This window comes from Chaetodon auriga, chromosome 10 (genome assembly GCF_051107435.1).
Source record: "Chaetodon auriga isolate fChaAug3 chromosome 10, fChaAug3.hap1, whole genome shotgun sequence".
Classification (NCBI taxonomy): Eukaryota; Metazoa; Chordata; class Actinopteri; order Chaetodontiformes; family Chaetodontidae; genus Chaetodon; species Chaetodon auriga.
The window spans coordinates 22,676,236-22,702,704 of NC_135083.1; the positions used below are offsets into that span (position 1 = coordinate 22,676,236).

A 26,469-nucleotide genomic window follows, 5' to 3' on the forward strand; every position below is an offset into this window, starting at 1 on the left:
AAATATGCATACATAGACTTGTCAGACAGAAAAACTCCCAACTAAACACAATCTAAATAGCTATAGTCTTCTTCTTTGCTGCTCAGCCTCTCATCTCACATTTTTTTTCCCCTTCTGACATTTAACAAGCAAATCTCTGGATCCTCTCCTCTTCCTCTTGTCCTCTTTGCCCCACTCTCCCATGGCCTTGTCTTTGATATTTTTTCTCTCCCCCTGCCTCTCTCACACCTTCATCTCTCTTCCCTTTACTCCCACCTCTGTCTTCTTCCCTCCTCCCTGTCTCTTCTGTCTTTCCTTCCTCTCTTCCTTCCTCCTCCTCCTCTCTGCAGGGCAGCCGGGGAGACTGGCATTTCTGTAACAGCAGGAGGGGAATCTGCACCCAGCCTCAGCCCACGCTGTGCAAAGAGAGGGTGGGTGTGTCATGGCAGAAGGGTGTGTACGTGTGTGTGTTTGTGTAAGTACATGTGTCTGTGTGAAGGTATGTGACTGGTAATAATGAGCATGTGACCAGAACCCCCAGCACTCGTCTGCTGCCCTCTGTGTGACGTCCACCTCAGAAACTCTTCCTGAATACTCCTCTCGTCACTAATTCATCAGGTTGCATTAAACCAGGGGTTTCAGCCCCCCCGGCCCAGACAGAATGGAGACCACTGCAAATGATATATATATATATATATGAAAGAAGAATAGTAGTAGTAATCAGGCTCTAATACAAGGAACAATACTTTCCATAATTTGGGGGCCGTGGGGTACACCCCTGTTTGCTTTATATATATGTATATATACTGCATATAATTGATTTTTTTTTTTTTTTTTTTTCATATTGTGGCAAACTGGCACCATTAAAAGTATGCTGAATGTACCCAGGGTGCACCGACAACCATCCCTGTATCACTTTGATACTGAAATATAAAAAACGTGGTGATTCTGTTATAAGGAGCATATTTTTTCTATGATTTCGAAGCAGCTTTATGGATGTTTATTCGCAGAGGATGTCTGAGATGATGTCCATCCCCAGAGGAGTGAGTCACGCTGAATCTACTGTGTATTTAGGTTTGAGTGAGTTTTGATCAGAGAGGAAGGAGTGACACAAACTCCACCAATCAGGCGTCAGTGTTTTCAGAGTACCTTAATTGCTTCCATGGGCTGTACGTCACAGCCGCTGCTGCAGCTCCAATTACTAACTGTGCCAAAGGGTCTGACTACATAAACTAAGCCTTCCTTTAACCTCAGGTAGCATCTTTGCCTTCAACTTTCCTGGCCCCCCTGGGAAAGCATCCCTCACAGTTTGAAATTCTCTGTTTTAAACTAATTGTTTGGCAGCCTCTCTTTCAGTTTCAAGAAATTTGGCACAGTCTGATGATAATGACAATATGAGTGTAAACCACAAACACATAAATACCCCTAAAGCACCTGATACAAGCTGCCGTTTATTGCTCATCAAGGCTGGGGACTTTAATTTAGTTTAGTGCCTTACACTTCCTGGGACTCCTGCCAAATGTGTCAACACACTGAGGACAAGGACAAATGTAAAAACTTTTTGTGCAAAACTGTGTTGGGTGAGGTGGAATTCAAAAAGCCAAAGCTTTGAATGACAGTCAGTGGGGAGGAGAGGGACAGTTATGGTTCAGTCTCTCTGTTCTTCCATACAGTGACTGAAGAGTAACGCTATATAACTGGGTGAGTTACAGAGGAAAAGATGAGGTACAGCAGCAGGTGAGTCAGGGATGAGCGCCCACTGCGTCGGAGTGATGTGCCTGTTTGGCTTCACCGGTGATAAGAGAGGAAGAGGGCAAATCATTTGTCGATCCTTCTGCTCCTTTAAAGTGACAAATAACTGCACGGGAGGGGAGCGTGGATAAGCAGAGGGGGGACAATAGAGAGTCAGGGTGGAGAGGCGAGGACCGGCGGCTGTGTCGGGGTCAGATATGGTGGTGCAGCTTCGGTAGTGGCGAGGTGGAGAGGGCTGGTCGCGGTTCAATTCCTCGGCTCTTCATGAAAGACAGCAGCTGGTCGGGGATCTCAGCGAGGACGTCCTTAGCCAGCCGGGCCATGCTGAGGACCTGGTTGCCAGATCTGTCGATGTAGTCTCTGAACGGAACAAACTAGAAGCGAGGGAACATAATAGTGTCAATTTTAATATACAGTATATATATGTGTGTGTGTGTGTGTGTGTGTATATAGAGAGAGAGCTAGACTTCTTTTTTCAGAAATGAAATAAAAATGGCTTCATGTGTCATGTGGCATTATGTAAATGTTGAAGAAAAGTGTTTTATGATCTGTTTCAGGCTGCACTAGTGATGGAGTTTTAAACCTATCCTGCCATTGAAGCTTTAATTAACGATCACGGATGGAGGCTCATCCCTACCTCTCACAGTGAGTTTCATTCATTTTCTCGTCAATTTGATCTTTTATTAGATGGTGATCTATGCTGCGATCGGGTGGCAGGACATTGTGTTGGAACGCTTTAACTCCTGTTTGCTCACAGGCGTCGTTGTTTTGGGTATTCACAAATTCATACATGCAGTTGGCACTGATGAAAGTTTTTGGGGGTTTTTTGCCCTGTGGATGACAATTAAGTCAGAAATTCTAAATCAAAGCTAAAATAAATATTCTCTCCATAAATTTAATTTTAATCATTTTGGTCTGTGCCCACCCCAATTTGCCATGGACCAAGGTGACATATTCAGGTTGTTTTGTCTGAATCACAGAACAATCACAGAGCACTAAGAAAACCGACAAATATGCTGGAACCAGTAGTTTTGCCATTTTTGCTCAAAACAAGAGTATTCTGCTGATTCAACATTGCGATCGAGATATCTCCTCTTTTTTATGCAGCGCATTCTTCATCCTGGCACCTACATTGTCTTTGATGCAACTTGATCGGAGATTCAGGCATGCAATGCTAATACAACGTGCAGCAGAGATGCAGAGGCCTGGTCAGCTCACTTGTCTCTAACTCCACTCCCTCGGATTTTTGTCATTTTGATTCCTTTTCAAAGAGGCTGTATATCAAACTACTCCTTATATACCATTATGATCCATTTACACTCAGATATGCATAGCGCAACTGCAATCAAGACACACTCAGAAGTAATAGCATATGTATTTTGGTTATCACTACTTTGCAAGAACAGTGTAATAACACACATCTGCACACAGCTCTGGCTGCACAAACTGCTCATGTGTAAATAGATAGTACATAGATACATAGCAACTAACACTTTGTACCAGGTACTGAACAAGATTATACTTCACAGGTTATTTATTATAAGAGACAATGAATCAATGTTGCTGCACTGAAGGCATTCCTCATATTGAAACATTAACAATAAAAATGCATGGAAATGTAAAGTGATTGAACTTTGTTTTTGTAAACATCCTGATTGAATTAGTGCCACAATAAGGATAAATGTAATCAAAGGATTACTATGAGCATGCAAATGTGATTACTGCTGTCAGTGAAACGAACTGGAGGGACGGCGCTGTGAAAACATGATAGCAATATCAATGCAGCCTTCCAATGAAAGCAGAAATGATCCAGTTATTAACCTGGTGTGGGGTCGAGCTTATTACAATGACGTGTTAGAAGACAGATCATTTCTCCGCGCTCACCAGCAATACAAAGCAATTCAGTCAAAGCTTTTAAGTATGTGGGGATATATAATGATTACTGTGACTGATGCTCATGTTGAAATGATAACTAGATACTTATTTTGTGATAAACAGCCACACTAGAATTACATTTCTGCAATCTCATACACTCACATGCTTCCTCCCAACATGTAGACACTACACATTTGTCATTTTAAGTGCTCATTTATCATCATAGCCTATGTTCTGCCAGCTGACTGGACAGTCTTCTTAACACAATACAAAACTCCAATAGCACATTGTTATCAGGGGCAATTGTATGTGCTTCTTATTTGTATTCTCATATCTCGAAAAGTCTTTCCAAAAAAATTACAGTTTTCTGTTCGCAGTTCTCGTTTTATCAGTGCGTGGTGGGGTTGCTGCTCGCTCTTTATAAAACTCACTGCTAAACAATTGGAAGAAAGAGCTGCTCTCTCTTGTTGAGTCTAAAAATAATAACTATGAAGCGTCTTTAAGAGCAGACTCAGGAAGAAAATGTCTTGCTTTCTTTGTTGAGCCAGTTTTTATAGTGACCATTACAAACTTTTCAACTTTTATTTTGTATTTATGCATTTCTTAGCTCTAATAATTGTATGTATAATACATGGTCAGCTGTGTTGGCAGATTGGAGTTGTGTCCCCAGTTTAGTGAAAATAATCAAATGACCACAGCTATTGAAATCCTGAGTTCACATTGAAGTGAAGAAGAAGTCATCAAAGATCCAAACAGAAGGTTTCAAACCTACACTATATTATTTTATTGGGTTATACTGATGATTTAAGTCAGGCTTTTTATTTTTCACATATATATATATTTGAAACAAATTTATGGTTTTTATGTCGGGACACACTTTTCCATTGAATTGGTCTGTTCAGTGGCCCACTGTAGATCACTAATGTATGTTGTATGAGGCAATCCCCATTGTGTGTTTGAGTATGTTGTAAGTATGTAAGCTCATGTCTCACACGTGAAGTTAAACAGAATTCTAATGAGTACCTGTACAATGTCTCTCTCAGCAAGGCGTCCTCTGGAGGACACTCTCACCTCATCTCCATCCAGCTCCTCCATCGCTAAAAGGACAGGAACGCAACAGAGAGAACACCACTCAATACTAGAACCACGACGGAGAACATAAAGAAGGTACAGGTTGTTCCTTTGTATTTTCATAACATAAAGTGCTTTTGTGGAGCACAGCATGAGGAGAAAGAACAGGGATTCAGTAGAGAACACGTCACACCAGATACACGGTAAGAAATGGCGTGCACAGACTGAAAACACAGCAAATAACAAACATAGCAAATTAGACCTGGCAATAAGGTGTGGACACACACACACACACACACACACACACACACACACACACACACACACGCTCTGAGGTGCTACGAAGCCAGTGTGACCTTGTGACCCCATAACATGCCTGACTGCTCTCACCACCAATCCCGCCATTCAATTGCTTAAACTACTCGAAAATGATGGGCCAATCCAACACAATGATGAGGCGTAAGTCGTCACACCCTGCTGAGCAGTAACAGACTGCACACATACACAGGCACACACATGTGTTAATACACACACACAAACAGTCGCCACTGAAAAGTCATTGATCTGTGGGCTGTAAGATGCCTGCACACTTGACTGCATTGACTTTTTGCAGCGGCTCTCTCAGGAGGGGAAGAGCGTTCTGGTGTATATAAAGAAGTCATTATGATAGAGCTGCTGTAGTGGTTTCCTGTTGTTTACAAGAACCTCATCAAGTCAGGAAAAGTCAAGGCCAAAGTCGAATGCTCCCTTTTGTTGAAAACATCACATATTTGTTTCTTTGCAATGTCAAGGTTGTTGAATTTAATCAAGACTGTTTACATTTCCGATGTATTTGAATTAATTCCTGTGGTTGGCTATCAAATCTGTTCAGCTATAGGCCTTGAAAGGTGCACTGCAGAGACTCTGACCACCGGCTGCTTCCCTATATTGTTTATGAGCTAGAAAATACATGTAACCTTTTGGTAGGAATACCAATGAAAAGCATTCAATTTGAGGGGCCGCCATTCCTAAATCCTAGCCGTCGCTCCTTCAAATTTCTTTTATTGTCACAAATACACCACCGCCGCATGTCTCCAGCTTCACAGCAGAGTCCAACGTTAATTACTTGCAAGAGCGCGACCTTGAAAGTGACATCACATCAAGCACCCAGGCACCAGGTCAGAGAGTCCGAGGAGTGTCATCTTGGAAAGTAGCGCAGCCAACCTCTGAACCTGAGAGCTCTTCTATAAAAAACCCAGAAAAATTATTGTTTTCTGAGCCTGGGTGCAAACTTTGCCACTGATTTGACAGCCCCATCAAGAAATTATTATTTATTGTTTTTATTTTTATTTATTTATTTATTGTGTTATTATTTTTACATTCAGCCTTTAAAAAGCAATTTTCAACTGGCCATTCAATAAATAGGTTGTAAAAGTAAAATCTGCAGTCAAGTGTCATTTGTTTACACCTCCACGGCTCCGCAGAGAGCCTGCCCCCGCTGCTGAAAAAAATCCTAGAGGAAACACTGAACAGCATATCTTTAACTGAATCATCACCTACCAAAACCCTTCCCCCAAAAGCAATACCCAATCATAGCTTAGCAGTCATAGCTAAGCATGACTGGGCTGGCAATTACATGCTGAAGCGATGTGTGTGCAGAAATTTTGTATTTTAAATGTAAGGAATAGATTAAACGTTGTGCTTTGCTCTAATGTAATCTGCAGATCGTAGAACATCCAGCTAAGTAGCTGACTATCTACCTGGATTACAGAATGCTACTTTCAAGGCCAAGGGACACATCAGTATCTAACAAGGTTATGCTTTTCAGGGGGTTACAAAAACACAAACATATCTTTTGTGTTGTATTTCCAGTGAGAGGAAGGCGGTTCTTGATACTACAGAACCAGAGTCAAAGGTACAGTTAGCAGCTCTGTCCTGCCTTTAATTGGATTTGGGGAAGTTCTGAGTAACCCCAGCCAATGTTAATGTTTTTTTGAGTATCTTGATACATTAGTTTCATGAAGGTATTGTTTTTGATTGGGCCTTTGGGTTATTTTTTTAATATGCAGTAGCAACATGGGCCAGGGCTTAGCTAACAGTGTGTTATCACCAGAGTCTCCAGTCCTCCTCAGCTCTACAGAGCTTTGTAGCATCTCTCAGCTCATTGGTTTGATTTTACAAACTGCAGCTTTACTATGTCAATTCATAGTGAACTCGTTGAATGTTAATGTTGATCCATGTTTTTTACAAGTTTGTCATATGAGCTTTATGTCAGCGTAGCATTTAAAGCTCGTTGTGTTGTCCAAATGTGGGCAAAAATATTAATGCAGGTTTAAAATGGTTACATGGAAAGATGGTACTGATATTGTTTTTCTCCCTGACTGCAGTTGCACGCTTCTGGGAAGAAAATGACCAAAAATCACTTGCCTCAGTTACAGTTATTGTCAAATGCAAAAATCTGATTATGAAGAGGTATAGTTATTTCATTTCCATATATTAAAAAAAAAAATGTGTGCATTTTTACTCCTGATCCATTCTTTTAATTACATAGACTAATAATGAAAGATTGCACTAATTGACAAGGAGTCATTTTCAGGTGATTGGCATTGATATTAAGACAATGTAAGAACCAACAGTGGCCATGAAACTCCTGAGACGTACATTCCATGTCTGCGACGGTGAGGAAAAATTCTGTCCCCCATTAAGAAAGTGACTTCTTGTCACCGAGCGCGACCTTCCTCTCTTCTGTCATGTTTACTCATGCTGACATGAAAATTAGACCTTTCCCCAAAATGTGAGCACTCACCATCAAACTCAGCTGGTCCAACACCCACAATAATTATGGAAAGGGGCAGTGATGCTGCCTGTACAAGGAAGACAATGAACAATCAGCTCAGTTGGTTCATTAGATCGTAAAGGTGCATTAAGACGTCAAAAGCTTTGGGAGAACGACAGAGCTTTAAAGAGAGTTATTTTAGTTTAGTGAGCATGAGCTCACAAAAGTAAATGAAGCGCTGATAGATCATAAGTTATGCACCTGGAGGATGCAAGACTATGTGTGATTTGGAGGATTTAAAGCAAATGTTTATTGTACACTGCACAAATAAGATAATGAGGAGGGAGAAAATGACAAACAGCTTCAATTTTAATATTCTACACTGCCTGTCATGAGAGAAATCACTCAAAACCAACTTACTTGGATCAGACACCTCTCATACATTCATTTGACAGGTTACTGAAACAACTATTGATCACTCCATAAAGAGAGATCAGTCAAACTGAGAGAAAAATGTCTTCTCCTCTCCTTGACTTGAACCAACAGAAAATCGGAGTCGTTTTTTCATATTTCTGCTTCATTTCTGAGTTATTGCTTCCCACAGAACGCTGTTTGCTGGGACACAGCAAGCTGTTTGTGTCCAGACATCAAGGATCATAGTACTGCTATCCCTCTGTGTGTGTGCGTGCGTGCGTGCGTGCGTGCGTGCGTGCGTGCGTGCGTGCGTGTGTGTGTGTGTATACTCACATTGACCACAGCCTCTTTGGTCTGGACCATGTCAGATATCACTCCATCTGTGATCATCAACAGGACAAAGTACTGAGAGCCATCTGTAACCTCTGCTGCACAGCTGCTCGCGCACACACACACACACACACACACACACACAGAAAATATACCCAGATTAGAGCTTACATTCTGCCTATGCACCTGACTAACACACGAAGGAAAACACAAAGCACACCTGCTGGTTTCATATGTTAGTCCTGGTCTACAGAGGCTCAGAACTTCTGTATGGTTGAATGAAGCTATAACCCACAGTAACGCATCTGTCTGACCCTATGACCTTCGCTGCACGGCCTTTTCTTTTCTCCTCTCTGCCCTCTGGATACTGAAATGTAAATGACTCTGGAAAGATGCTCTGGCTCCATGATGACATCACTGTCTTCGCAGGTGGAAATGTAGCAAAGCCTTTGGCTGTATCTGTGGACACTACCAAAAGCCACAAATCAGCCTACGCTGTCTGTACCGAGCAAAGGAAACAAAGTGAAACAATGACTGAACACTGACCAAAACACTATGTGCAGCTTACTCTATTACATATAATCAGATTATTGTAATAAATACTTTATATATTTTGATGCCCAGCCTGTCCTATGAACAGCATCTGTCAAATCACAGTTTAGCATCCGTAACTCCTGCAGGCACTACAGGTGCCAGGATTTCAAACATTGGCATTTTAATCATAAAAGCTGGATTATTATCTGTTTAAGTTGATTGTAGGAAGACGGAGATCGACTGCTGGGTGAGCTAGATTGACTTTTAACTAGAGAGAGAGAGAACAGTGCAGTGTGCTCTCACTTCACGAGCTTGTTTCAACAGAAATGGTCAGTGCTTTCAAGGCAATATAAAGACAAGTCGCACAGTAATTTTCTGCTCTACCTCCCGTCTTGGCCACATTGTTTTACAGGCTATTTTAGTCTCAACAGGAAATGCATTTTGGAACCATGAAATTAGACAGTGACTGCATCTGCACTCTAAGCCGTTGATACACACATTCTACACAGCTGGAAACTGTACCGTGATGTGTTTGCTTATTCTTAACAGGCCTGGGCCAATATAAGATTTTGTAAGGGTCTACAGCAAATAAGCACTCAAAATGTATGAATACAGGTGTCATCTAAACCACGTCATTCAACGCTTATCTGGGATGTAAGAATTTAAGTGACACTTCTGAAAGAAGAAAACATTCTTCTTATAGGAGGAAAAGTTGCACCCACTCACTCAACAAGGCCATCCATAGAAAAAATTATTCTTGTCTATAACCTCATCAGCTACCATCATCAGCTAACAGCATGCTAACTAACAACATGTCAAGCTAACTAGCCTGTTGCTATCACCAGCAGCAGAAACAGCCTGGAGAGAGGTTCACCACTTTGTGAACACATGACTGTATAAAGGTTATTATTACATGAGCTCAGAACACTTTATAAAACCGTACCCTGGAATTAAACACCTTTTCATTTAAAAGTGACATGGATTTCAGTAAAAATGGATTTGATCCCCTGCCATGGCAACCCCTCTGATCACGGATGCTGCTTCCACAACACCAGGTCTCTGAGTTGTTTACAACCTAAAAGTACAACCTTGAGCAAAAGAGAGACCCTTCAAAAATAACAAGCACCAAAAAACGTGGCATGGAGAAAATCATGTGACCTTGCTTGTTGTTTTTTGACTGCACTTCATTCCCTTTCCAGCATGAGTTCAATGAAAAAAACAAATTAATACATCCACATTGCCAAATATCAGCACTGGCTTGATATGATGCCAGATGAGTTTGGAGGACTGTTTCAACATGTAGGTGTGTGTGCGTGTGTGCGTGTGTGTGTGTGTGTGTGTGTGCGTCCTTCACCTGCTGTTTTCTATTTATTGCAAGGAGACAGAATCTAATACCAGTGATTTAGCTGTTCCACCTGGCTGAACACAACATCGATCTGTGAGTCTATGTCTTTGTGTGTGTGTATATACAGTATGTGTATGTGCATGTGTATGGAATTTCGCCCCATGTTAGGGCCTGTGTGTGTGTGTGTGTGTGTGTGTGTGTGTGTGTGTGTGTGTGTGTTAGCACCTCTGTCCTCTTGTGTGTTTTGTGTTTCCAGTGGATGATTTCTATGCCACCTCTGTGCCTCTTGCCGCTTGACATATTGGTGTCAAACATAGGGTTGGATAAAAAAACTGACATGTGATAATTCAGTGCAGTGACAAGTAGGCTAAAATGTCAACCACTAATCTGGTCTAACAACCACGTAAATCCATGTCCAACAAAGACATGGAATTACCTGTGGCAGCAGAATCCTCTTTTTAAAGTGTTTTGCTAACCTTTTAAACTGTCATTAAAGTAGGTCTTAGCTTTATGGTGCAAGAATCTATCAATTCATTCCTGTAACTGGCCTTTGGCCGTCAACTAACTGCAGAGGATCAGGAGCTCTAGTTGCTGGTTGTGGTTTTGATTTTTTCGAATCGGGCCATTAGTTGGAACGTGTCTCTTGTTTCAAAGGTAAAAATAGTCTAAGTGCTCAAAATTATTGGGACCAGTCACCATCAGAAATCAGTAATTATCGTACCAATTAAAAGCTTGTTTTCATTCAGAACCTCACAAATGAAACAGTTCCTGACAAAAATTCTGACAGTATTCTAGGTAATGCACAGTCTGGTTTTAGTTCAGGACACAGTTCAATTACTGCAGCAGACAGAACACAAACATCTAATGTTGATCATTGTAAATCCAAAGCCCGAAAAATCATAAAAGCTGTACCACAAGGCTCCATATCATCATATCCATATATCAGCACCTGCTCTGTTTGTCTCTTTAAAAACAGGAAAGGAAGGAACATCCAGCCAGCAGATCATAACACATGATACAGTTATCTATACAATTGCTCCACGTCTAACTCACTGACCTCCAGACTGCTTTCACAAACTACAGGTATCATTTACGAATTAAAATAAACTTGGAATGTACAAAAATCCTAATGTGTAACAGAAGTCATGCCCATTCTGTGCAAAAGGTAGAGAACATTATTCCTTAAACAGCTTGAATCTTTCTGTATCTATATTCCATACTCACACTGATAATGTTGTAAAGAAATGTATGCCCTAATAAGAAAACAATCTCATTCAGCCCACATTTATCTATTCTGGATTTCAGCACATACATGTACAGATCAGGCTTGATTAAAAATTCCTCCCTTTCAAACTCTTCCCTTTAATGTATGTTTCCTGTTATGGACCTCACTGAAAATACAGAGACAGATTTACATGTATCTTTTTCTCTTTATAGCATCCTATATTCCATAAAGTCCCTGTGTACCTTTGTAAAATTGTCTCTCCTTTTTCAAACTGCGATCAGACCACATCATCAAGACCAATAATCTCCCGCAGTGTCTGCAAATTTGGGCTGTGTTTTTGTAGTCTGGGCCTGGAATAATTCACGAGGTAAACTTCATTTGGAAATACTGCCTTCATCCCAGGTATTAAAATGCCACATTCAAAACACATTTTATGAAAAATGTAATGTGTTTTAAATCAGCCATGCTCTCTCTCATGCCTCTCAGATATTACACTATTGTGATAGATGTGAATATTGTAAAAATCTTTTTTTTTTATATGACTACATGCCATTTGAGCCAGGTTAGGTTTGGTTCATTTTTGCTGACTGCTGAGTGTAGCACCTTTAAATCTGTCTTTACCTCATATACGTGGTATATTTTTTGTCAGCACGTCAATTTAAAGTCAATTTAACAACATATAAAGCTGTCAGGATTCTAAAATAGAGGAAAAATGTCACAGGGGTCTATAAAAAATGTCTAGTGATAATCAATAACAGTTTAAAGTTACACAAAATAATATTGTTTCTTTATTTATACATATATAATGCAAGGGATTTCATCCAAACTTGTGCATTGTCATTGAAGGTTTCTGTATGCTATTTACATTTACGTGGACTGTAAAAACTGCATATATAATTCAAGAAAACAGGAAGATTTTATGGGCTGCAGACGTATAGGAAATACTGTGTGAAAGCCCCACATCAGCACTGTCAACTAGTTTTATAAACTTGTTATATGATATAAAAGTAAAGTTATAAATAAAACAAGCTCAGTGTATTCACTGATGAATAGCAATTCATCCTACATTTTAAAAATGCATAAATGTCACCACAGAACCAAGCGATATGAGCATTTTCTAAAGGAAAATGTAAGCAGCAAGTAGTCATTGATTGCAAGACAACATTTTCCATTGGGATGGTTTCTGCAGCTTCACTTCAGAGTCCAAATTTGAAATGAAATATATGAATAAAACAAATCCAAAATCAGCCCCATTTCCCAAAAATGACTTTTCAAATATTCCTTCTCAAATCTGATGACACGCTTTAACTGATTATTAGCTGATGGGATAATCCTGCACATGTTGACTTGCCCCCTGCTGTTTCATAAATAAAACAAAATCTCTAATCTGGTGAAAAAGCTTATTGTGAATCATGTCACTAATAAGCTTTGATCAAGGCCTGTAAATACCAAAATGAAGAAAAAAATCCTGAGGGTTTGGCTGAAAGAAAACAAACTGTGCCCTCACTCGAACATGCACAGCCACAAACTTACTTTGCCACTTTGTTGATAACAGGTGCAAAGTTGGTGGGTCCGTACAGCTGCACCGTCCTCAGGCTCTGGAAATAAGCCTCCAGAACCCCCTCTATGCCCACACAGTTTGGACTCTCATTGTCACCGCTCTGCAACAGACAGCATACGGCACATTAATTAAGCACATAGTGTACAATTAACAGGGCAGTGCAATAAACAGGAAACATCAATCCAGAGTACATATCTGTTTACACAGTAAAGATAATTAAACATATGTTAAATATACTAACAGCCATGGTAATGTGTCTTCTATCTGTATTTTTATTTACCATTGTCTGACACACTGTGTACAAAGAAGTAGCACCAGGTGGTTAACACCTTAAAAGAGAACATCGACAGGAAACTCCAGAGGTTACTCTTAAATAAATTCTGAGACATATGGTAATATGTAAAGACATTTATGGAGGGCAATGCTGGCCATTTTCAGCTACAGTAAAACAGTAAGTTTGAGGAAGTTCAATGTCTGGCAGTGTACGAATCAGTGCGAACTCTAGGGGGCACTGTCAGGGATTTATGACTAAAGTTTTAAGGCGCTCTTGACACATTTTTAAGAGATACTTTGATGATTTAGTATTTAAGCACACGCTGTACTTGGGTGCAAGAGTAATATTTAAAAAAGAATGGTCAAAATCAAAAGAGCAGTTACGAAACCCATGCTAGTCACTTTTCCTCTGTGCCCGGTGAGTGTTTTAAACTGCATGCCCCCGGTTTGTAAAGCAGACTTTCTGTTAAGAATTCAAACTCTCAAAAACCCAAGCTGAAATTGCAATGTATTGATTTTGACAATAAAAAAAAAAAAAAAAAAAAAAGCATCTGCAATTTTTTGATATGGTAGGAAATGCATTCAGCTTTTGTCAGGCCTTCGGGATACGTGTATGAATTTTAGTGAGTTATGCTTGTCGTCTTCAAAAAAAGAGTGTGTATTTTCAGAAAAACTCCATCCTGTATCTTTCCTTTGTCACGTTACCACTATGTTTTTCAGGATTGTAAAAGCTGGTTTAATTCAACCAAAATAGAGAGAACTGGCTTCGCTTCAGCTTTGCATCCAGCGGTTTCTGACTGGTTGCCCTGATCCCTCAGGAGGATGCGAGGACAAAGTAGGAGGGGATGCTGGGAGATTCCTGCTGGCAGGCAGATGAGCCAACTTCTCGACTTGTGCGACCAGCTGTTGTCGCAGCGACAACTCTTGGTCCTAACCACACCCTGCTATGGGTGAACTGTGTTGTCTCTGAATTCATATGGTTGTGTATGCATTCACATGTGTGTGTCTTACCAGTGGGAAGGCGTGGGAGATTTTGCCATCAGGGGGCAGCTTAGCTCCGAAACCATAGGCAGGAAAGAGCTTGTCACTGTCGTAGTCCTGGATAATCTCACCCACTGCTTTCAGGGCCATGGCATATGCATTCATCTGGTAGGGACTCATATAGTGGAGGGATGTGGGCTGGGAGGGGTTACCTTGAAGGAGGACACACACACAGCACAATGAGGTGAGCGATGATATGTCTCCCTCTTTCTCTCTGTGTGGTTTTCATCCACCAAATACAAACTGTAGACCATCACCAGTGGAGCACAGGAGATGATTCATGTTAAGAAAAAATTGTATGTTTCATCTTCTTTCAATCAGGTTTCCCAAATGTAGCAACTAGTATTTGCATTTTACCTGCAATCGGGACATTTTATGGCTGTGCTGTACTACATTGAGGACTGTGGCTTTTACAGTCTAATTTTATACTTACAGGAAAGGAAATAATAGTTATCAGTTTATCCAATCATGCAAATGTCTCACACAATTGCTGTATCATCAGCAGTGATATTATAGCACACATGTAAACATAGCCGAATCTGACTGAATACCAACTCTGACTTCTCCCCTCGGGATAAAAAGGGCTAGATTCTCCCCTCCATTATGAAACGAGTTCCCTGCTTTAAAGGGAATGAAAGGAGGGGGCTTGATTTGATTAGCCACGATAGATGCCTGCTCCTAACACACCTACTGATAATGTATTCCTCCTAATCCCATAGCTTCCCACTGCACTGCAGGTGTACCGTGTGCCTCCGGCCATGAAAATACCAAACACATTCACCACACCCTGTGCACCTTGCACGGTCGACTGTACTTTCCACTCTGTGAAAATAAGAGCCTAAATGTAACAAGCTATCCAAGGCAGCGGTGTTCTCAACATCACGAGTGTAAATGTAAATGAAAAATGAATAAAGGTCACATGTTGTATTCCAGAGGGGAAAGGGTATAAGTGCCTTTCATCCTGAAGTGTTGCAGGTTAAAAGTAAAGTCTTTGACTGAAAACACAATACTCAAGTTTTGTCATTTTGATTTAGACAGACACTGACAGACAACAGCAAGTGATTCTATTCGAGAGCACACTAACAAGTGGAGTGAAGGTGCATGACACACTGTCTGACCTTAATCATGGTCACAGACCTCATCTCTGGAGCAATAATAACTGGTTGTGTTTCTTAAGATATTGCTTGGAAAATATTCAATAGAATTGCTTACCTCTGTGCCACTGCATTAGAATGGCAACTGATAATTTCTCTAGCAAGGGCCAACCGTTCTATATCGTCAGCTGAGTATTTACAACTGATTTACACACTCACCAGCAGCTCAATAAGTGTAATAGTGTTTAATAAAATCATCTTTTTCAAGGCCTTTCATTTTTGATCAGACTACTTTCAGCATTTAACCATTTTTCGAACTGGATTTTCAACATTCAGGTCACAGCAGCATATACATGCTTATCTGCACACAGCAACTGCTAGATGTGTTATTTCTTTGGAAAAAATGGAAAATGTGAGTGGGCCCAGTCATGTTCCTGGTGGTACACCACACTGTGGTTGTGTCTTTGCTGTCTAGTAGAGAAATAGCTACTGGGCTTTTTTGGCTGGTTTGCACAACTGAACTTTCTCTTTCTAGTCTGTTAAATGGACTTTTTGATAATTTCATCAAATTTAGAAAGGATGGCACACAAAAACAATTAACATCAAATTAATCCCAGCGACTACTTTACATCTGCAGTGTTTAGACATGTACACATAGACCACATAATAAAAAAGAATTTTTTCACCATTTATCAAATCATTAGGCTTAGAGGAGTAAATCAATATCACTCTGAAGTGTGTATGTTAAATATAATGCTAGAGCCAGCAGGCAATTAGCTTAGCATAGCAAGACTTGAAACGGGGAGAAACAACTGGTCTGCCACTGGCCAAAGCTCAAACATATACCTAGAACACCTTTTAAGTTTGCTAATAAAGAGACTGTATCTTGTTAATCAGTACGCAAACAGAAATTTAAAAACAACAGCTGAGGCTCTGACTTTGAATAATGAATAAGCGTCATCCCAAAGTCATGGAAAACATCTGATTCACTGGCAGTTCATATGGCCTTTCTGCAATCTGCAAGGGTCTTGTTTTATGTATGATGGAAATTCGAAACGGTTGAGAGATCACATCTGGTCTATGTTTTGATGCCATGGCAGGGAGCCAGTGAAGTGTTCTAATACACACATGCACGCCACAATAATAGAAAACACATCCAAGACATCCAAGGGCATGTATCTAAAATACACCAGTAAGTGACCTACCGTTGGATGCTGTGAAGTCTATAGCCACTGTGAAGTTCAGCTGTGTTCTGTCGCAAAGAAAATGGGAATAAATGAGAGGAAAATAGGAAAACAAAAAAAGAGCATCATGCACTTTAGTATACATCCCGTACGCCGTATCTCCAACTCACATACACACCAACACAATGGACTGCAGTGTAATGAGTTTACTGGTTCACTGGCTAATTAGTATGATGGGACAATATTCCCTCTACCATCTTGAAGGTCTAATTAGGTACAACAAATGGAACCAGTAATTAAAAGTGAATGAACTGAATAAATTAGTTATTTGCAATGAGAATCACCACTGCAAACTTCCCCTAAAACTTCACCCTTGCAGAGCCCGTATGAATTCAGTATGTTGCTCACAAAAGAGCATTTGGGAAATTCAGTCTAGTATTTTTCAGATAGCTACACACAAACAAACAAACACACACACAAACACACACACACACACAAAGATACAAACAACCAAAATGGTGGCTATTGACACTCAGTGTTAGAGCAGGGTAATTATTATTCCACTCACCCTCCTCGGATGAAATCCACAAAGGTATACTCAGACTCCACTTTGAAGGACAGCAGAGTTACCTGCCGAACACACACACACACACACACACACAAACACACAAACACACGTACCAACACACATACAGAGTGATAAACAGAGGAGGAGGGTGGAAAAGGGACCAGGGCCAGGTAGACAGGAAGGAAAAAGACAAACAGGTGGCCAGACAGCAAAGGAGTCCATGAGAGAGAAGCAGATTTAAGAGGTGATGATACCTATATAAATATATAAGATGACATAAAATAGCAATACAGAATAAATGGCATGGGAGAGGTGGGTGTACTCACAGTTCCAGAATTGATATATTTCTTCTTTTTGCCTTTCTTCTTGGGATTTAAAACCTGCCCGTGATAGGAAACAGTAAGTTCGTGATTGAGAGGGTACTCGTAAAACCACTTCATACCCCAAAATGATGGTTAATAATGAACATGAATAATTCAACAGGTTCCTGATAATACTGGCAGCCCATGAATTGAAACTGATATTGTGTGTAACTGTGTGTATATAGAGAGTAGAGAGGATAAAAATGGACTCTGAGAGGTGAAGAGATTAAACTATCCATTCATCTGTCCATCCATACCATTCATCCATTTGTGCAAAATCTGTATGAGCAGGCAATCAAAACAACAAGATCAGCTCAATTCCAGCTTGGTGGCCAGTGTTATTCAGTGCTTAGCCCCTTCAGGGATCACAGCATTCCCTACATTACTCGTTATGATTCAAATTACAGGAACAGCTAACGCTAGCTTCACCCCTCCTCTCTGGAGTGCAGGATGAATACAGCACAAGTGTTTGGGAGCTGCTGATTACACCAATGAAATGTAAAACGTGATGGGAAAGAGTGGTATCACTGATGAGTCCGAAAGCAGTTTTACCCTCTTTTGGAAAACATCACCGTCTCAAGAGACTGGCTTATTTTATTTAATCTATATCAACATTTACATTTCTCATCCTGTGTCAAATTGAGTATCAAATCGTATCACATAGCATCATAAAAACTGAACAATACAGGACCAGTACAGGATTCTTGTGAGGTAATCCATCCACCTGTGAGTCTGTTTGTGAAATCCCCTCCTTAGAAGGTCAAGGGAATGAATTTCATCTACAAGTGTGTTCAGCCTTTTATCTTTGAGACCAACTGTATCACCTGTGTTTTTATTATTTCATTTTAGAAAAGGTTGTATAAGCCTTTGCAGGGGTTATAGAGTTTTTTCAGCCTTTGGAGAGTAAGCCAGCTGAAGCGAAAACATCAACATCACCTAAACTAGAGTTACAAGGTCTCCATAAGACAAAAGCGATGAGAAACAACAAACCACCCCCATGTCATGTCTCACCTCATAGACATTGAACTGGTTCTGCCCCCGAGACAGCTCTCTGTAGCTGGTGGTGAACTCGCCAATGAAGTCATGGCTGCAGACAAACAACACCCACACATGCAGGCAAGCATGAACACATATTTCATAGTGATATAAATGGTCGTGCATTTGTCTCTGTCCACATCTTTTTCTCCATCTTTGTTTCTGTCAATCTCCCCGTTCCTGCCTGATCTCTCGCCCTGCTGCATAATAAGTTGTTTTGCAGGACACCGAAACTCCAACTACAAGAGCCATTTCATTTTCTTCCCACATTTGAAAAAACGTCAAAGTGAATTACAAGGTTACAGTGAGCGGTTTTCCACAGATGATTTTATTACCTTCCATCTCGATCCCAGTCGTAGACATCTACCTTCACAGTCCTGAAACAGACAGAGAATATCTTATTTCTGAGATCTGCTCTTTACTACATCATCTGCTGTCAATAAAAACAGAGCCTCAAGTTCTATTTAATTAAACTTTACACATTCACTGCTTCAGTACTGTCACACTGAGGATGATTATTGTTGCAATGGGTACAGGCTGTTTTGCAAAAACAAGGACCATCTATGCTCAGACCACTTTCCAGCAAGTGAACATCATCAATTCCACATCTAAGAGAGAAACATGAACTGAAGCTTTTAAGTTTGCATGCACTACCATGAATATACAATTCCAGTCACATGTGAAGAGCCGTATATGCATCATATGTAAATGTCGTTCGGCTGCGTTACATGAATGACACCTCATTTGGTTGAAATATCACAGATCAAGTCATTAGCATAGCTAGCATGGGCTTTGCGGTTGTGCTTTACTGTGAAGACCCACAAAGTTTGCTCCTATTTATTCTCTGAGGGACAAGTGAATCACTTTGCAAGGCACTGTGGGAATTTTTTGAAAGCTGCTTTTCTCCAAGATTATAAACAAAAACAAAGTGCTATGACGGACAAAGTCATATAAACTATTGGAGGGAGTTGTGGTTGCTAAATTACACAATGTTTGCTACGCAAGCCAGTGAGAAGCAGTGGAGGCAGTTTTGCATGATTTTGCTCTCGGTGGGTTTGTTCAGACAGAAGATGAAGCTAATTTTGACCTCATGTCATTTGTGAGTATTCGACCACAGATACGCTTCTGCGGTTTGTGTTTATTCACCAGAAACAGTCAATGCAACGTGTCGACTGCAAAGATATTAGCTGTAAGAGCGCAAGCAGTGAACGCACCAACCTGTCCACTGTGGGTGAACTGTATTCAGTGTTTGTTTCCAGCACAAATTCTGACAGAGCTCAACACAAACTCCAGCTCTCCAGCTTTTTCTTTAATCTCTCCAATTTTTCACATGAAGTGGAACATTTCCAAGTCGCATGGATGCCTCATTTCACACCGCACCAGTCAAATTTGCGTCTATTCATTAAAATCTGTTAAGTTATTGACACTCTGTCAGTTACACTCTGAGCATGCTTTAAACAGCAGCAGGAAGCTGTTTTGGAGTATTACTTGCCTTTCTTTTTAAGATAAACTAAAGGACAATGCCTCTGTAAAATGTAAATAAACCTCTGCACATAAGGAGCAAAGCCAAAAACCAACACTGAATGCATGTGACCTCTCATATCTCAGGCGGCACTGCATTAAAAACCAAAATGACTGTACAAAGGATGTTACTGTTTGGGCTTGGAAGACTTCGGAAGATCATTGTCAGTAAACACAGTAAGTCATTGCTGCATCTACAAATGCAAGTTAAGCCTCTGCCATGCTGAGGAGGCCAGGAGCGCCAGGGGGACTGGATCAGTCAGGCTTCATTTCCCAGGAGATCGTACCCAGTGGCAGACAGAATTGTGAAAAGTGAAAGCGGTGCCATTATATTGTGCAATCAGCATTTACTCTATAATGATAAGGCAAAGTAAAAAGTTGTCTATTGCCAATTTAAAAGAAAAGATGACCTACCGCTGTGCTTAACATGCCTCTGTCCAGACGTTTTTGGAATGAATTGCAGCCATCAAATTCAGAAAAAGTGTATATTTACAAAAAGCAGTAAGGTTGTGATCATTAAATATTTCATCGTTGCACTGTATTCAATAGAATACAGATGAAAATGATTTGAGAATCAATGCCTTGTGTTTTTATATACGTTTTACACACCGTCCCAACTTTTTTGGAATTGGGGTTTTAATTGTGAACGAATGGGACAGAGTGTCACAGACAGGGTAGAAAAGTTGAAAAGCACTGAGAGCCGGACTAAAATGGTGTTGTTGTGTTGTGTTGTATAATTCTAGCCTTATCTTTCTGTCTTTTCTCTGTCAGATGTAATATCACATGCCTATCAACTTCAGTGTATCTTGTGAGAAAATAAAAAAAATAGTCTTCAAGTTCAATATTCAGATAAACTAAGTCTAAAGGAGGGTAAGTCACTAAATCCTGTAAAATATCACAAGGATAAGTAGAGGATAATAGTTCCTATTTTTTGCAAAAGTAGCACTGTGTGCACTTCTGTATGCTTATTATATGCAGTGTGTACCTGGCAGCAAGCGGCCCTCACAGCCACTCAGCACAGCCTAACCTGAGTGTGAATGTATAACAGAGTGCTGTGTGAAAGCTGAGTCAGTCTCAATAACACCAGTGCTGGTCCCTGGGACACCATGACCGACTGCTGGCATTATTCTGACCGCCCCAGCAACAGGTGATGTCATCCACATAAGAGTCTGCCTGTGCCCCTTTCCCTACGTGATTTAATAATAGAAAATGATGTGTGCTTTTCCAGGACATAGACTTTATGTCGCTCTCGTACACAGCAGTGAAAGTCAGGTGGCCTATGACATCTGTGCTGTTTCATACGTGATTCTTCAGCGTCTAAACAGTAATTAAATGTCTCACCATGACATTTCATTCACTCTTCATTTAGATACGTACAGGAACAGAGTTGTGCAAAATATTTCCTGACCTGTCATAGTCGCCATTGCAGAGAGCTCTGACAGGGATGGTGAAGGACTGCCACACTGGGTTCAGGGTGTTCTTGATCACCTCTGTCTTATGGCAGATGGTGAACCTGCCAGCAAAATAGCAAACACGAGGCCATTAAAGGCAAAGCACATTTATATTGCTCACATTGTACCTGCGAAGATAATCCCACATCACTTGTCTGCAGCTTCATTTGCAATGCTGCAAAATGTTTTGCAGGTTGTTTTTATATCTGCTTAAATATATCTGGGGGACATGACAGAATTGCAGATTAAGTTTTATTGCTACAAACATCTCTCCAAGGCAGAGCAGTGGAATGGGGTATTAATCTTACAGGTTGAAATGAACCTCAAAGGGTGGTGCTGTATGATCTAGATTCAAGTCACACACAAAAAAAAGTAGCTTTGTAAAAGACAAGTGAAAATCAGTAATTATTTGCTTTTACGTAGTATGTATATATACATGTATCTCCAAAATGCTAATCAAACACTTCCCTCTCTTTGTCCAATAGAAGCACAGCTGCTTCAGCTGCAATAGGAACAAATCTACAGAGGCTGCAGTGCTTTGATCAGCAGTACCTTAATGGTGCATTTTATCCATCTGGGGATAAGTGCCGGAAATGGCTTGTAGCTACAGCCATCCCCTGCAATCCCTGTTTCTGAGCATACTCACTGAAGTTAAATCTTAGATTTAAAATGATGCACAAACTGTTCTTTAGACATTTGAACATATTTTTTGTCAGGGGTCTTTTTTTGAAAATGACCGCAGCCCCAAAGACATGAAGAACTTTTCATAGTCCTTGCAGTTAGAGGTGTAATGCTAAGCCACTGTCTGTATGTCCATATTCATATGTGGAAGTTGACAGAAACTGTTCCATTGCTTTCTACTGCCATTTACACTCTTTCCCTTGAAGTCCAAATAATACACAAAATAGGATTTATACAGTGATATAACAATTTAACAACAAATCTACATTAACCAAATAACCATTCTGGCCAACATGGAGCCACTGTGGCAGCAGCCTTTTGTAGCATCTTTCTGCATTTTCCTTTAATGTCTTTCCACCTCAATCATGATTTGTATTTGACTGAGTCGATACAAAAAGCAACACTGAACAAAATTAGAAAAACAACGCTTGAATTTTTGCTCCCTTGAGTTGAAGTCAAAAGATCCAAGACTTCTCCTGCGCACACAAAATGCTTATTTCCCTCAAATTGTGGTCACAAATTTGTTTTAATTTTGAGCACTTCTCCTTTGCCAAGATAATCCATCCACCTGACAGGTGTGGCATATCAATATGCCGACAAACATGCTCAATGGGTGACACGTCTGAGTGAGTATGCAGGCCATGCATGAACTGGGAACATGAGATGATGGTGGTGGATGAACGGCATGACAATGTGCCTCAGGATCGTCACAGCATCTCTTTGCATTCAAATTGCCATCAGTAAAATGCACCTGTATTTTCTGTTTGTAGCTTATGCCTGCACATAACCACAACTCCACCGCCACCATGGGGCATTAAGTCAACAAAACATGTGACGCTGACATTATCACTCATAAACCACTCGCCCGCACGATGCCACATCTGCACGTCTCTGTATTTGCCCGATACAGAGAAAACAAACATTCATCCATGAACAAACACTTCTCCAACATGCCAGACGCCACTGCAGGTGAGCGTTTGTCCACTCAGGTTGATTACAATGACGAACTGCAATCAGGTCAAGGCTATGGTGAGGATGATTAGCAAGCAGACAAGCTTCCCTGAGATGGTTCCCGACCATGAAGAAATTCTTTGTGTGCAAACCAACTGCTACGTCAGCTGTGCAGGTGGCTGATGTCAGATGATCCTGCACATGATGCTGGATCGTCTGATGACATTGAAGGTGTCTTATGGTACTAAATAAGTGTTCAATTCAAGAGCAGCAGCTCTGGTGGACATTCCTGCAATCAGCATGCCGACTGCACACTCCCTCAAAGCTTTGTGTTGTGTGATATATCTGCACATGTTAGAGTGACCTTTTATTGTGACCAGCCCAAAGCACACCTGTGTATTAATCATGCTGTTTAATCAGCACCTTGATATGTCACACCTGTCAGCTGGATGGATTATTTTGGCAAAGGAGAAGTCCTAACTAACACAGATTTAAACAAATATGTGAAGAAAATGTGAGAGAAATAAGCCTTTTGTGTACACTGAAAAGGTCTCATCCTTTATTTCAACTCATAAAAAACGGCAGCAAAAACAAAAGTGTTGTAAGTGACTTTAAATAAATAGTGGAAATCGAGCAGGAGGTTTTATGAAATCATGACTCATATTGCATGTTTTTGTTTTTCTTAAAACTGGAGCTTGTGTATACGATGGGAGGAGGCATGGATGAAAATAAAGTTGGTTTGAAGTGTCCATGTGAAAAAGGTGCAGAGCTTTCATTTTGTATGCACTTTTAGGATGGTCCCTAACTTCAGGCTTCATTGCTAGATAATGAGGTAAAGTGTTCATATATGAATCATTTATTCAAATTTTGTTTACATCCAGACTAGCCGTCCATGGAAGTTGTACATATTGCTAGTGTGTCCTGAGCATGGTGTGGTTAGAGGTCAAAGACGCAGGTGAACGTTTGAGTCCACCCTGAATGTGCAGACTCACGTTCCATCCTCATTACTCCGATAGAAAACCAAGAAGGGGTCCGACTTGCCAAAAAAGTCTTTCTTGTCCAGCTTGTTGGCACACAACTGCATGGTGGCAATATCCTGAGAGAGAAGACAAGCAGTTTAGTAGAAAATCAATGGAATCATTCTGATGAAATGTCCTTTCTATATCAGCGACTTGTCATCTTCAGAAACTCATTTCTTGGACAGGTTTGTGCCGGACACGGGTGGAACGATCATACAGCTAAGATTCCCTCAGTGTTTAAACTTATGCAAAAATGTGGATCAGAATCCCAAACAGCAGCAGTTGGAATGGCTTAATAAGTGATGTCTACATAAATTACAGTGATTGCAATCCAGCCTTTCAGTTAAATGACTGACTTTATAAATGGGAGGAACTGATTCTATTATGGGCTGCCTGTAATATAGTCACAGAGGCAGAACGGCTTCATACATATCAATGAATGCTTACAGCACTTATTGAGAGGCTATGTTATTCCTGAGAGAGGATAGCTAGCTAGCTAGCTAGATTGCCATTAATGAGGCCTTTTAGAAATCTAAGCTTGTTATTGACCAATAGGGGTTGTCAGCCTACACACACACATGCATGCACACACACACACACGCGCACACACACAGACACAAAATGCTCTTATCAAAATTACTGAAGAGCATTTGGTACTTGACAGGAGCAACACCTCCCAGAGTAACGAAGGTAAACACAACGAAGATAAGGCTGTTCACATAATGGTCTCTGGAGCCCACACACACACACAAGGAAATTCTGTTAGTATCTGACAACCTATTTGGTATTAATATATTATTGTGGCAGGGGAATGGCAAAATTGGAAGAGAAAAATCACTTAGTTCATAGCAGGACACCATCTTGTCAGTTCATTTTAAACACATTTAGAGAACTGCGGGGAGGTCTGGGTAACACAACATCAAGTGTTTACTGGCACTGAACGCTGAAAAAACGAATAAACTTGAGGCTGGGGGGGGGGCAATGATGTCATTTACAAATTAAACTTGTGGACATTTGTTACACTTCATGGTGTGTTTTTGAAAGATTGTCCCATGATTTAATATTTTCTGTGCGTCTGTGTGTGGGTGTGATTGTGTGTGCTGGGGAGAGGACTGCAAGCTGTTACAACAACAGTATCAGGGCAAACAGAAAATGCAGGCAAAATGAAAATATTCCAGCAACACTTCGGCTGCGTGCATGTTTAACGTGTATGTGCACTGACCCTGCAGTTACTGAGCTCCTCTGCTGCAAAGATAATGGCTCCACACTTCTTCCCTGGAATCCCGCTAAGAGCAAAAGGCAAGAGAGTAAGAGGCAGAGGACACAAGAAGGTGGTAAGTGAGGGTTGAGAAGGAGGGTAATTGTAGCATAACATAAATTATACAATGATGTCATTCATGGCTATACACTGGTCCTGTGATAGGTCGTATACACAAGGAAAAGCTCATATTTGCAATCCTGCACTTACTTTATATTGTCATGTCCGAAAATGGGCTTTGGACACAATGATGTCTATTTTGTTCTAATCATTTCCACAATCCTCTGTGACATTCACATTTGACTGACTAAAAAAACAAAAAACAAAACAAAAATCTAAGACAAAGAGCTGACACAGCTGTTAACAGTTTGAAAGTGACTTCAGCGTGTGCTTCTTAAAATGAAACATCTCCTCTTCTACCATAATAGCCTGTAAAGCAATAGTTATTCAATAAAAAGCCAGTTTCTTTCATTACAAATGCTGGCAGCTACACATTAGAGTTTGGCCACTGAGGAGCACCACTGGAGCAGTTCGAGGTTAAGTGATGCTCAAGGGCATCTCCGATGTGATGTGGAGGGGAACAGTGGAGATTTAACCGACTCCAGGATATCAAAGCAAAAGCTGAGATTGAAAATATGTTGTGTTTGAAATAAGATATTTAATACAGAAAAGAATGTCTTTTACCACTTTAATGTGACCCTGTGAAATACTGCTGAGCGGTGGCCACTGTGGCAGCAAGTGGCAGTTAAAGTAGAGGAGAGTTATGAGGTCAGTTCACTGATTCAGTAAAGTCTGTCTAAGGCTTGTTTACATCAGCTAACGTTAGCCACAGATACACAAATGATCTTGTTTAAAGGGAGCTTTTGTAAATAGTTGTAAAAATGTGTGTGTGTGTGTGTGTGTGTGTAACATTTACAATATTTATTAATTTTTTTAAAACTCTACTTTTTCTACTGTCAATCAATGGAATGGATGTTTTGCTTGGAGGACATTTTGACATGTCAAAGCAGAAAAAGGAAAAGTATGAAAAAGCTGCTTCATGGTCCCATTCACTAGCCAAGTTTTCATCCCAAATGAATGCAAACTTTAAACAAATTTCGAGAAAACCTGTGAAAGAAAATGTGAATTTATGCAATCAACCACGTTTGTTTCATGTAGTACAGTGTTACAGTTCCCTTTCCTTTTGTTTC

At 40.5% G+C, this 26,469-nt stretch overlaps 1 protein-coding gene across 1 annotated transcript in view; it reads right to left on the reverse strand.

Moving 5' to 3' along the window:
• Nucleotides 1–819: 819 nt before the first annotated feature.
• Nucleotides 820–26,469, reverse strand: part of LOC143327098 (copine-9-like) — a 70,035-nt gene continuing 44,385 nt past the window's right edge. Inside the window, exons 7-20 of the mRNA XM_076741273.1 lie at nucleotides 25,244–25,307; nucleotides 23,995–24,098; nucleotides 21,328–21,432; nucleotides 18,734–18,775; nucleotides 18,375–18,450; nucleotides 17,328–17,381; nucleotides 17,002–17,063; nucleotides 16,455–16,501; nucleotides 14,126–14,307; nucleotides 12,814–12,941; nucleotides 8,180–8,282; nucleotides 7,463–7,520; nucleotides 4,630–4,703; nucleotides 820–2,105 (exon numbers count right to left, since the gene is read on the reverse strand). Coding sequence (XP_076597388.1) covers nucleotides 1,923–2,105; nucleotides 4,630–4,703; nucleotides 7,463–7,520; nucleotides 8,180–8,282; nucleotides 12,814–12,941; nucleotides 14,126–14,307; nucleotides 16,455–16,501; nucleotides 17,002–17,063; nucleotides 17,328–17,381; nucleotides 18,375–18,450; nucleotides 18,734–18,775; nucleotides 21,328–21,432; nucleotides 23,995–24,098; nucleotides 25,244–25,307 — 1,282 coding nt within the window. The 3' untranslated portion in view covers nucleotides 820–1,922. The remainder of the gene's footprint in view (nucleotides 2,106–4,629; nucleotides 4,704–7,462; nucleotides 7,521–8,179; nucleotides 8,283–12,813; nucleotides 12,942–14,125; nucleotides 14,308–16,454; nucleotides 16,502–17,001; nucleotides 17,064–17,327; nucleotides 17,382–18,374; nucleotides 18,451–18,733; nucleotides 18,776–21,327; nucleotides 21,433–23,994; nucleotides 24,099–25,243; nucleotides 25,308–26,469) is intronic.